This window comes from Danio rerio, chromosome 19, assembly GCF_049306965.1.
Source record: "Danio rerio strain Tuebingen ecotype United States chromosome 19, GRCz12tu, whole genome shotgun sequence".
In the NCBI taxonomy this organism is placed as follows: Eukaryota; Metazoa; Chordata; class Actinopteri; order Cypriniformes; family Danionidae; genus Danio; species Danio rerio.
The window spans coordinates 12,964,973-12,978,056 of NC_133194.1; the positions used below are offsets into that span (position 1 = coordinate 12,964,973).

A 13,084-nucleotide genomic window follows, 5' to 3' on the forward strand; every position below is an offset into this window, starting at 1 on the left:
GAAATAGTCTGGCATTACCCTGTTTTGTTCTTATACATGCAATTGGATAAAAAAGCAAACGTTATAAGTGCTGTGAGTGTGAACAAATACTCCCATTCAATGTTGTCAGGATTTATCTAAAGAAAACAACATCTCTGGCAGGTGTTTCTAACAGTCTTTGTAAATTACCTAAAAGCTGCCGCCCAGCTACGAATCCTGTCTGGTCTTGATGTATAATGAATTGCATCACAGGATTAAGCCTTACTGCCAAGAGCTTGGCTAATATCTTGTAATCATTTGTGTTTAATTGCGATAATAACCGGTTATTTTCTCATACACTTTTTTTTTTTTTTTTTTTTTTTTCAAGATTTCATGTTTGTGTAAAACTATTCAATTATAAATCCACTGGAATCGGGTGCTTTTACACTTTACTTTTTTAATCCCTTGTCCAGTTTCAATTGTTGATATAGGTTGGCCTGTCATCAATACATCAGCCTTTCAGACTATACAGGAACATTAGCTGTCGTTATCGTTTTTTACGTAAATGAACATCTCCAATATTTCAGAATGTACTGCTCTTAAAGTGACAGCACACAATATTTCTGCTGCCAACTGTTTTTTTTTTTCTGTTTAACGGAAAGAATTTTTTTAACCCATTTCTATAATAGTTTTAATAACTCCTTTGTAGTAACTGATTTCTTTTACCTTTGCTATAATAACTGTACATATTATTTTACTATCTATTTTCCAGATACAAGCATTCAGCTTAAAGTGACATTTAAGGGCTTAATTAAGTTAATCAGGCAAGTTAGGGTAATTAGGCAAGTCATTGTATAACAGTACTTTCTTCTACAGACAATCAAAGAAATAAATTGCTGAGGGGGCTAATATTATTGATCTTAAAATAAGTTTAAAATATGGACTGCTTTTCTTCTAGCCAAAATAAAACAAATAAGCCTTTCTCCTGAAGAAAAAATATTATAGGAAATACTGTGAAAATTTCCTGAATCTGTTTAACATATTTGGGAAATATACAAATTTAAAAAAATTCACAGGAGGGCGAATAATTTTGACTTTAACTGATAATTGTTTTGAATAATCGTGATTTCAGTAATGGCCAAAATAATCATGATCATGATTTTTCCCATAATCGAGCAGCCGTAGGACAGGACTTGATTTCATCAGTTGAGATATGATTGGATGTTTGTTTGTGCTTTGCTATTGGTGAATCTTATGTGAGTGAAAGGTGCAAACAAACAAACACATCATCAAAAGAGAAATTTGATGTTGTGAAAGGGTGGCTGGCTATTTTGGTCAAAGAGCTTAACTTTGGTCACATGAACCAAAAAATAATAATAATCCGCAGGTTGATTTAAGTTTCTAATCTAATGGAACATTTCATTATTTATTAAAAAAGTTTGACTGTTGTTTTTCTTTGGCTTCAGTTAAGGCTGTGTCGGCATCATATGTCTCTGTTGCGGAAATGTCCTCGGCTAATAGCTCCTCAAGTTTTCCATCAGAAGTTCTCCTCAAACAGGTGGGTTTATACTTCATTTTATAAGTAAGGCAATCTGTTATATGATATGATCAAGCAACATCTGAGAGTGTGTTTTGTTATTTAGAGTTGTAAAGGGTCACAGGCTCTTTAGGAAGCTGTTGCTTGGCGTCTCAGTGGGCGTCCCGCTCGTGGTCGGGGTTCAATATGTGGTCTCTGAGCCCAGAGAGAGGAGGAAGATGAAGATGCTGACAGAGGGAATTGGACGCTTTTGCAGGTAAAACATTTTTATAATAATAATGTTTTATAAAATCATTTATTTATTAAGAAAGTAAGGATCAGAAGTGGCAGTAAAGACTTTTTATAAGGTTACAAAAGATATTTTTTATTTAAAAAGTTTGTTTTCCTCTAGTTTCCTTTAGTTTTGTTCATGAAAGGGGCAGTTGTAGCCTCATGGTTAGGAAGTTGGACTTGAAATCAAAAGGTTATAGGTTCTAGGGGTTTCACGAAGTTTATGCTTAATTTCGATTATCGAATCAAAAAATAGAATCGTCGATGCTGCCACGCCCCCATGTCACGTCAGCTTGGCTTGCCAAGCGGGAAAAAACAGGCTTGTTGAAGTGCTTGTTGAACTGCAGAAGCAGGAGACCCGTCGACAGAGCTTAAACCCTCTCCTCTTTCAATGAAGTCGCCGGTGTGTAAGCATTTTGGATTTCCAGTGAGTTATGTTGACAACGTTCGTGTTGTCGACAAAAAAAAAACACAGTTTTGCAAGCTCTGCTATGTATGTATTAGGGTTCGTCCGATAGACAACACCGGCATCGCGATCCTCCGCCCGCCCCCGTTGCAAATCCGCTCGCGAAAAGTACACACTCAGGCCCTGTTTGCACTGTCTTTGTTTTTAAATGGCATTTTAGAACGACAACGATTTGACATCCACAGTGGCGTGTAGCATTTCTGAGCAGCCCTTCTTCCTCTCTACCTCTGAAAATGCACATCACGTGACCACACAGACACAGACGCACTCACAACAATGCCACATCTCGAGAGAGCAGGTCCAGGCAGTCAGAGGACTGCTTCAATCTTTCACTCACTTGTACTTAGTCATTTTAGCGAACACCTCAGATACTGTTGACTGGTTCCTGTTGGTTGTGCATCTTTTTTACCGACGCCATTATAACGACACCGATCACTGCCTACTCACGAGTCCCGCAGAAAAAGTGATTGACAGGTGGTAATTATGTGTGTATCTTGCCTTTATTCATTTACTGTATGATTTGTTCATGGGTAAAACAAAGACCATCCAGGTCAGGTAGTTTAAACGGTAGGCTACAAATAATTAATTGGTCATTAATTAATTAATTATTCATAATTGAAAATCGAATCGAATCGTGCCTTTAGAATCGAAAATGTAATCGAATCGAGGATTTGGAGGATCGTGACACCCTTAATAGGTTCTATTCCTAGTCCTGGAAGCAATAGCTGCCCACTGCTCCAGGTGTGTGTGTTTGTGTGTGTGCGTGCGTGCGCTCTCACTCATCACTCAAATCTTGCACGTGGACTTGGGATGGATGTTAAAAACAGGACCAATTTTGAGTATGGAAAGCGTATGGAAAAACCATAACGGACAAGGCTCACTTCACTAAAAGAATAATAATAAGGGTGACATGGTGGCTCAGTGGTTAGCACTGTTACCTCACAACAAGAAAGTCGCTGGTTCGAGTCCTGGCTGGGTCAGTTGGCATTTCTATGTGGAGTTTTCCCCCACATTCCAAAGACATGCAGTACAGTATTTTCAATTCAACTCGCCTTTATTTGTATTGCGCTTTTACAATGTAGATTGTGTCAAAGCAGCTTCACATATAAGATCATAGTAAAATGAAACAGTGTAGTTCAGTTTTCAGTGTTTAAGTTCAGTTGAGTTTAGCTCAGTTCAGTGTGGTTTAAAATCACTACTGAGAGTCCAAACACTGAAGAGCAAATCCAACGAGGTCTACAGATCCCGAACCATGTAAGCTATTGATGACAGTGGTGAGGAAAAAACTTCACCAATTGGCGAAAATGAATGATTAAAACACCTCGAGAGAAACCAGGCTCAATTGGGCACGACCATTTCTCGACTGGCCAAGCGTCTTGTGCAGAGCTGCTGTCTACGCGCCGGAGGCTGAAAGCTAGACCTCAGCGAAGACTCGTCTGTCCCTGGAGCGTCACCGGAATCAGTCTCATGCTCTCCGCTCCTCCATGACCAACACAGCAGCTGCTCAGGATTCGGCATATATGTGAATTGAATGAACTAAATTGGCTGTAGTGTATGTGTGTGAATGAGTGTGTATGGATGTATTCCAGCACTGGGTTGCAGCTAGAAGAGGATCCGCTGTGTAAAACACATGCTCGATAAGTTGGCGGTTCATTTCTCTGAGGTGACCGCTGATTAATAAAGGGACTAAAGTGAAGGAAAATTAATAATTGATATTAACAAGAAGTGTTTCTTGAGCATTAAATAATCATATTACAATGATTTCTGACCTATCATGTGACACTGAACATTGCACTAATAATGCTGAAAATTCAGCATTTACATCTGATCTGAGAAATAAACGACAATTCAAAACATGTGAAATGAAAGTTGTTTTACATTTGAATAATATTTTAGATCGAGTAAGTACAGCATTGGTAATAAATATAAACTTTTGTCTCTCTGATTGCTAGATGTCACCTTTTACATTTATTATTGACAGATCATGACATCATGACTAAACTTTAAACAATAATGCATATCTGCTTAATTTTAGGTCTCTCTACGTCGGGCTTATGATATCAGCAGATTACTGGTGGACATCTAACATTGCTCTGCGTGGCATGGATGAGGTAGGTTTAAACTGCTGATTCATTTATTGTGGTTGGGAAATATATTATGCCAAAAAATCTTATTTTACCTGTAGATGGCACTTTTACATCCAAACACATCAGTCAAGCGCATGATTATAAACAAAAAACATTTAAATGTATACTTGACTTTTAATATGACGACGTCTGTCTTAAGTCTTTATAATTTTTATTTGATTTAAGTTGCATTTATATGGTTTTAGATTCAGTATTTGTTTAAACCAGGGGTGTCCAAACTCTGTCCTGGAGGACCGGTGTCCTGGAGAGTTTAGCTCCAACCCTAATCGAACACACCTGAAGAGGCTAATCAAGCTCTTACTTGATATACTAGTTCAGGGGTCTCAAACTCGCGGCCCATTTGCGGCCCTCAGTGCAATATTTTGTGGCCCGCGCCGACCGCTGTACACTGACAGAATCAGCGGAGCGGGGAGAGAGAGCGCTCCCCGCTCCGCTGATTCTATCCGTACACAGCGGTCACTGGCATTCCCCGCTTGCCGTGTAAACAAAGGGGCGGGGATGCCGGTGACGTCACCACGCACCCTGCCCCTTTGTTAGACGCTGTGACGGGCGGGAAGTGTTAGGAGGGAACTCGCGCCGGCCAGAACCAAGGTAAGCTGTTCCTGCCCCTGCCTGCCACTTAGCTACCTATCTGCAGCCTGCCACCTACCTAGCTACAGCCTGCATCTTATATATATTATAGGTAGATACAGACTGGTACAGACTGATGTGACTGGAGTGGGGTGGGGGTGTTTTATTTATACATATATAAGCCTTTTTTGTAGGTGAGGGAATGGAAGTTTTGAGTGAGTTCCCCCACTTTTTTCCCTAGGACTTGACCCCTGGCACAGCGGTCAGAAAAAGATTGAATTGAAGAGAGGCCGACAGTTGGCAGAAGAGTTTTTGTGTGGGCTACACCTGGAATCAATTTGAATTAGAAGAGACAGAGAAGAATTAGATTTTATTAAAGAATTAGATTTGGTTATACCACCATCATGACTTCATCAAAGCCTGCAGTGAAGAGAAAGATTGATGACGAGCACAGACAATTTCAGGAAAAGTGGGAGACGCAGTATTTCTTTGAGCACAGGGGCATCCCCACATGTCTTGTTTGCACAGAGAAAGTTGCAGTGCACAAGGAATACAACTTGAAACGCCATTATTCAACTAAACATGCTGAGGAATGTGCAAAATTTCAGGGGGATGAGAGAGCCAAGCGAGTTGCCAGTCTTAAAGCATGTCTACTGAGGCAACAAGATTTCTTCAAGAAATCAACCAAAGAGAATGTTGCATCAGTAGCCGCATTTCCACTATCGGGCCAGTGCAAGCCAGGGCTTTAATCGGGCCGGGCCGGGCCAATAGCCCGGGAGGTTGAGAAATGAGGCCGAAATCATGTCGCGTTTCCACTGACGGGCTAATAGCTCACAGCGCGTCACGCAAACATCGCCCACAGAACGTCCCCGAATCAAACGTCACACAACCCGCCCACTCCAGCGGGAATGAGGACAGGCAGATAAAGCACACCATAGAATCATCACGAAACGAAACCATTAAAATGAAGACAACCGAAACAAACAAATGACACGTTACTGTACAGCAGTACATGAAATGTCTATCCACACAGACCTGTGTATTTCCATTCATTACATTTGTTTACTCGCCGACCAACTGACACTGCTCTCGCCGAACGCAGGGACCCATCACAGAGAGCGCACACATCCATAATATAAAGCCACAGAAATTCTCCTTTATAACTCGATATGGCATGTATTTTATAACATCCTCGTTTTGATAGAAGTCGTGTTAAGTTTTCAGCATAAGAGCGAGTAGCCTTAAAAAATATAGCCATATTTGTTGCGCTCGGCAGCTATTCACTAAAGCTCTTCATTTAAAGTTTCATTTTTAAACTTAACCACGTCATATAAAAACATAAACAGTTGTTTGAGTATATAGAACACATTTTGTGTGGGGACTTTCCCCCATATGCGTTTAAAGCAGCGAGCGCTGCGCAGGACTGGGTGACAGAAAAAAAGGTATAGGCTAGATTCTGCTTTCACTCACCCAAATAATGCTCTGTTTGCGCAATTTGATTTATATCATCGTATCCAAATACTTTTATAAATAATATTATAATTTTATTAAATTATATTTATAAAATATTTATAAAATATAATAAAATATTATAAAATATTTTATTATAAAATATCGAAAATCTTTTTTTTTTCAGACAGGTCTTTGTAAAATGAAAGTTAGGCTATATGTGGCTTTAAAACGGTTCGATTTATGTATTGTATATAGGCTACCTACATATAGCTAGCTTTTGTTTATTTTATATTGGTTTATTTATTATTTAATGTGATTTTATATTTATCCGATATTTGTAATTCTTTAAATTATATTTCATTATAGCTTAGGCTATTTTATCAAGATATGACACTGTATTGTTTAAAGTCTATGAAAGTGGGCACGTATTTTGTTAAGTTTTATGTCCTTCTGTTGTATTTATATTGTTTATTATCTCCAAAATAAATAAAGAAAAAAGCCGCTCGCGGCATAACAGAGCTGTGAAGGAGCGCTCTTGCCTGGTCTCACACACACATACAGGCATTAAATGCGCACAAACAAACATTTTAAACTTGACAAAAACTCTCGAAAACCTTTACTGTCTGCTGTGTCTTTAATATGGTGTAAAGATTATTATGCGTAATTGAAACAAAGCAGGACGCAGCAAAAAAACGTCACTATAAATTAAAACTACTTCATTATTTTATGCAGCAGCCTTACATTTAAAAGGGAAACATAAGGGTGATCATACGCAAAAAGACCCCAGACTATAAGGCTAGATGTTTTCTTTCACTTATTTCTTTATTTGTTTGGCGCATGTACTTATGTGCGATCAGAAAACTGCCCGCCTCTTCTTTCACTCCGCCCCGAAGCCCCAGCTGGCCCTCCTTGGCCCAAGGTATTCGACGGGCCGAAAAAGGCCGGCCGCTGGCCCCAAGAAAGCCCCGCTTTGGCCCGATTAGGCCCCGGAAGTGACAGTGGAAACCCCACTGGTCTTGGCTCGCCCTGGCTCGCTCGCTTTAGGCGCGATAGTGGAAACGCGGCTAGTCGCAGCTAGTTACATGGTTAGTGAGATGATTGCTAAGGCAGGGAAACCATTCACAGAAGGAGAGTTTGTTAAAAAATGCATGTTACAGGCTGCAAGTATTATCTGTCCGGAAAAGAAAGGTCAGTTTAGCAACCTCAGTCTTTCTGCCAACACTGTGGCAGAGCGCACATTTCTGACATGTCAAGTGACATTTATCATCAATTGTGTGAGAAAGCCAAATGTTTTGATGCATACTCAGTCGCTCTTGACGAGAGCACAGACATAACAAACACTGCTCAGCTCACAATTTATGTCCGTGGTGTAGATTGCAATTTTGAATTGACGGAGGAGCTGCTCACAATAATTCCAATGCATGGCCAGACCACCGCTAATGAGATATTTTGTCATCTGTGTGATACCCTTGAGAATGCAGGTTTGCCATGGAAGAGCTTTGTTGGAATAACAACCGATGGAGCGCCATCGATGATAGGGAGGAAAAATGGACTGGTGCCACTTGTTAAAAAAAATCTTCAAGAGGAGGGTGTAGAGGAGGCCATTGCTCTTCACTGCATTATCCATCAGCAGGCCCTTTGCAGCAAATGCCTGCCGTGTGACAATGTGATGTCTGTTGTTGTGAAATGCGTCAACCAAATCAGATCCAGGGGATTAAAGCACAGGAGTTTCCGTGCTTTTTTAGAGGAAATGGAGTCAGAATATGGAGATGTGCTCTATTTCACTGATGTACGTTGGCTCAGCAGGGGAAATGTCCTGAAAAGATTTTTTGAGTTGAGAGAAGAAGTGAAAGCCTTCATGGAGAAGGATGGGAAGGCTGTTTCTGAGTTGAGTGATCACAAATGGCTCACAGATCACAGATTTGCAGACTTCAAAACGCACAGAGCCACTTTCCAAATTTTTGTGGACCCCTTTTCCTTTGATGTGCAAGATGCCCCTCCTGTGCTTCAAATGGAGCTCATTGACCTGCAATGCAACTCTGATCTTAAAGTCAAGTTCAGGGAGATGAGTGGAAAAGCAGACATGCATGGGCAATTTTTGAGAGAATTGCCCCCCCAGCTTCCCTGAGCTTTCCCGAATGTCCAAGCGGACCATGTGCCTTTTTGGGAGCACATATTTGTGTGAGAAGTTATTCTCCACCTTGAACTTCAATAAGTCAAAGTACAGGTCTAGACTTAATGATGATCATCTTCAAGCCATACTGAGGGTCTCAACTGCTTCCGCTCTAAAGCCAAATGTGGTTCAGATTTGTGAGAAGAAGAGCTGTCAAGTCTCTGGCAGCAAGAAGTAGGCAAAAGATGCCACGTTCAGAAGAACTGTTCATAATCTTCACTCAATGTTCTATTAATGTTCAGGACACTTCATGTTCAGAAGAAATAATTAAAACTGTTAATAATGACATTTGAGGATTTTTTTTTTTGTGAAATCCCTTATGCGGCCCAGCCTCACCCAGACTTTGCCTCCTGCGGCCCCCAGGTAAATTGAGTTTGAGACCCCTGTACTAGAAACTTTGTGGCAGGTGTGTTAAAGCAAGTTGGAGCTAAACTCAGCAGGACAACGGCCCTGCGTGACTGAGGCCCCGTTTACACTAGTGCGTTTTAGTTTGAAAACGCATAAGTTTTGCTACGGTTACGCCATCCGTCCACACTACGCCGGAGTTCTCGAGCGCCGAAAACGGAGCTTTTTGAAAACGCTGGAAAGGCTGTTTTCATTCTAAAACGCTGCTGCTCCGTCTCAGTGTGGATGGGGAAAGACGGAGACATCTGAAAACGGAGGCGGGGCTGCAAACGTTCGCCTCTCTGATTGGGGCTTTTCCTCAATATTAAGTAGCCCACACACAGTTCAGTCTCGCATCCTCTTCTTGTAAGTTAAGATTTCGCAAGTTTGATCAAGGCTGCAGTCTCCCCTTTCTCAGTTTGATATGGAAAACATACCGAGGACACGGGTAAATCTTCAAAGGGAACAGTGTACTTTATAACTTCATTCACATCACCTTGTCTACGTTGTTTCACTTTCTCAACAATAAAATGTAAACATGATTTAAGGAACTGCCTATTTTCTTTTTAATATTAGCGACTTAACAGACAGCAGAAATGTTGAGGCGTTGTGCTGCATATATGAGCGTCATCTTCACTGTGTGGATATTTATAACAAAACGGAGCCAATAACAACTGCCTCCTTTCAGTTTCAGTGAAAATACGAAACGCACCCTCTCTTTTGCTGAATATCAGTTTTAATAATCGATAATTATAAAAGTATAACATACAATAAGTTTATACATTGTAGGAAATAAAGGCAAGCGATCAGTCAATGTACCTGGATTAATTATTAACTTATCTTTGCGCTTAACCAAAACATGTTACCCGTGAACAAGTAGCTTAATAGATTCCAATGACCAAAGTCAGGGAATTGGCCTATGTCGTTAGATAAAGACAACAACATGAATGAAATATCACGTTTAGCAAATATAGTGAGAGTAGATCCAGCGGGAGATGCTTGATGAGCAGTCCGACAAGCAGAGCTCTCATCTGGGTAGAAATGCTGGAGCGCTTGCCCGAGAGTGTGTGTGTGGTCACGTGATGTGCGTTTTCAGCGTTTTGGTGTGGACGGAGAGCTGTTCAGAAACGCTGGGTAAAACGCGAGTGTGGACGCGGATCGTTTTCATTCTACAACGCCGTTTTAAAACTAAAACGCACTAGTGTAAACGGGGCCTGAGTTTGGACATCCCTGGTTTAAACAGTTATTTTATTACTACTATTACTGCACAAGAGTTAAAGGTGCAGTAGGTGATTGTCTTCAGAAACATTTTTTGTTGTGCTGATTAAAAGTCTCTTCACAGTCCAATAGTAACAATTAAAGTAAATTATTTATATGTGTTTATATGTATTTTTATTTTCTGGGTAAGGCATTAAACAAAAAAAGTTCATCCAATTAAATATTGTTGGGCCGACATCACCCATAATTCTGATAAGTAGCTCAGACTGTCTGTCAGCAAATGTAGATCCGGACTTCTGCACATCTGTTCAAGCAGATCCGCCTTTTCAAAGATAGTTATTTATATTGTTTGTTTTTTTTTTATTGTTATTTTGTGCTGTATTATTTGGTTACTGGCAACACTTTAAAATATAAGAAATTTTCATGTGATTTATTGTTTTTTTAAACTAGTAGTATTTTGAAATGAAAGAACGCATAATAATCGTGATAACCGTGTTTATTCCTCAGACTATAATCCTACAACAAAAATCTCTTATCGTTGCATCCCTAATGGGGACTCTATACTGCTCCGCGAGTGTTGTCTGTCGTCTATGAGACGTTAAAGCAAGGTCCTGACTCTGTGATCATAAAAAAATCCCAAAATGTCCTATGAAAAAGAGTAAGGGTTTAACCCTGACATCCTGGCCAAATTTGCCCACTGGCCTCTGTCCATCAATGAACTGGTGTGAGATCTGGTGCGATATGGCTGCGGTCGCATTATCCAGGTGGATGCTTCACACAGGTGTTGGATGAGGAGATTCACCCCAAAAATGTGTAAAGCCTTTTGAGTGTCCAGAAAAGCGCTATATGTATGTAAGGAATTGTTAATTTTTAAACGGCATGAGTAATTAAAAACTAAAATAGTTTTTGTCAGTTGACTACAGTACATATGGATTCTTGTGGTTGCAGCACATAAATTATTCATTTGTTTTTGTATGTGATTCTTATGCGATCTGAACTCTTTCTTTGGCAGAGCAGTCCAGAGTTTCTGAAGCAGATGTCAGCGTGTCATCAGAGAGCCGCCAGCAATATGGTGGACGGAGCCATACAGAACGGAGGCTTGTACATTAAGCTGGGACAGGGCCTGTGTGCATTCAACCATCTTCTACCTCCAGAATACATCCAAACCCTACATGTGCTTGAAGACAAAGCTCTCAACAGAAGATACAAAGAGGTGAGGGTTCTCGCAAAACATGCAAGGCGCATTACGGGTCAGATGTTTATTGGATGTTTTATAGGTGTGATAAATTCCTTCGTCAGAGATGAAACCTTTTATCAACGCTTACATTTTAAACAAGTGGCAAAAGGAATGGGATGCATTAGAAAACAATAAACTACATGAAATCCAACCTGAAGTTTCACAAAGAATTTTAAGACATTTTAAGAATCGATTTGATCAAGTAGTTTTTACCAGATGTCGTATTGGGCATACGAGGATTACACATGGTTTTTTGCTCCAAGGTGAAAACCCTACTCAGTGTTTGTGCTGCAAAACTCCTCTTACTGTAAAACATATTTTACTGGACTGTCCTGCTTGTACTGATTCCAGAAGGACTTTTTATGAAATGAACTCTTTTAAGGACATTTTTGACAAAGTGGAACCAGAAAAGATTTTAGAATTTTTATCATGTATTAACACAAAAAATCTTATTTAATTTATGTTTTATTTTGTTTGTTGATTTTTAAATTGTATATTTATTGTTGAAAGATTCCTGCCAGGAAGATAGCCTTGGTTGCTGACATGGCACTAAATAAAAAATACATTACATTATAGGTGTGATCTCTGGGTAAATATGAAATCTGTCATATTACCTAAATACAGATGTCTTTATTGTAATGCAGTATAATTGACACTAAAACAAAAGAATTGATTGTGTATAAACACTCACTGGCCACTTTATTAGGTACACCTTACTAGCACTGGGTTGGACCCCCTTTTGCCTTCAGAAATGTCTTAATCCTTCATGGCATAGATGCAACAAGATATTTCGGTCCATATTGACATCTGGTTTGATGTAAGCATCTTGAACTACAAAATGGTAAAAAATGTCAACTGTTAGTGCTACAAGCAACTAGTAACCGAATAATATGTTCCCTATCACATTTTGCAGTTTTTTTTTTTTGTTAATAATAGATTTGGTTTACTGTAAATTCTACATTTGTTGTACAGATTTAAATGTGCCTGCACTTTTGGAATGAAAATATATATTAAAAAAAGGATTTATTCATGTAACGTCAAAACTTCATGGAGTTAGAAACCTAGGAGAATTAAATCAGCAAACTTTTTTTAATTAATCATGATGCATGTTGTTCCAGGTAGATGCTTTATTCCAGGAGGACTTTAACATGACTCCAGATAAAATGTTCAGAACATTTGACTACGAGCCTGTGGCTGCTGCAAGTCTGGCTCAAGTGCACAAAGCCGAACTGCACGATGGGACACCTGTGGCTGTAAAGGTATGTTTAGGACTGCATGTGATGACTGTTGAGAACTTGAGAACATATCACCTATGTGCATTGTAGTTGATGTTTTAATTGGATTAACTTGATATTAGTGTCTAATAAAATGTATTTTCATAAGTTATATTTCATATGGTATGTATTGGTTTATTTTGATTCATTGAACCCCTATTGCTAGGGCCAGACAGAATCTGTGGATATTCTTTTGCTTGGTGGTTTTAAACAAAGAATTACCATGTTTATCCATAACTTACAGAAGATAAAAATAGTATTTACTAGTTAAATACCTTCGACTTTTTTTTTTTTTCCTTTGGATTGCGACGCCTGGGTTGTTTACATTTATATTAATAATATTAATTGTAATATTTAATATTAATAGCGTCAGTTGCAGCAGATTGATTTTACAGCAC

The 13,084-nt window shown here is 39.4% G+C and overlaps 1 protein-coding gene across 10 annotated transcripts in view; it reads left to right on the forward strand.

Moving 5' to 3' along the window:
- Window positions 1-13,084, forward strand: part of adck5 (aarF domain containing kinase 5) — a 38,680-nt gene that overhangs the window by 6,121 nt on the left and 19,475 nt on the right. For 7 of the 10 annotated variants that reach the window (XR_012394433.1, XR_012394434.1, XR_012394438.1 and 4 more), the window contains exons 2-6: window positions 1,425-1,516; window positions 1,602-1,751; window positions 4,267-4,342; window positions 11,188-11,388; window positions 12,531-12,671. Coding sequence is in view for 2 of the 10 variants with exons in the window: in NM_001202526.1 (NP_001189455.1) it covers window positions 1,425-1,516; window positions 1,602-1,751; window positions 4,267-4,342; window positions 11,188-11,388; window positions 12,531-12,671 (660 nt within the window). In the remaining 8 variants the exon portion in view is untranslated. The remainder of the gene's footprint in view (window positions 1-1,424; window positions 1,517-1,601; window positions 1,752-4,266; window positions 4,343-11,187; window positions 11,389-12,530; window positions 12,672-13,084) is intronic. The other 3 variants (XR_012394435.1, XR_012394436.1, XM_009294096.5) reach the window with 1 other exon arrangement.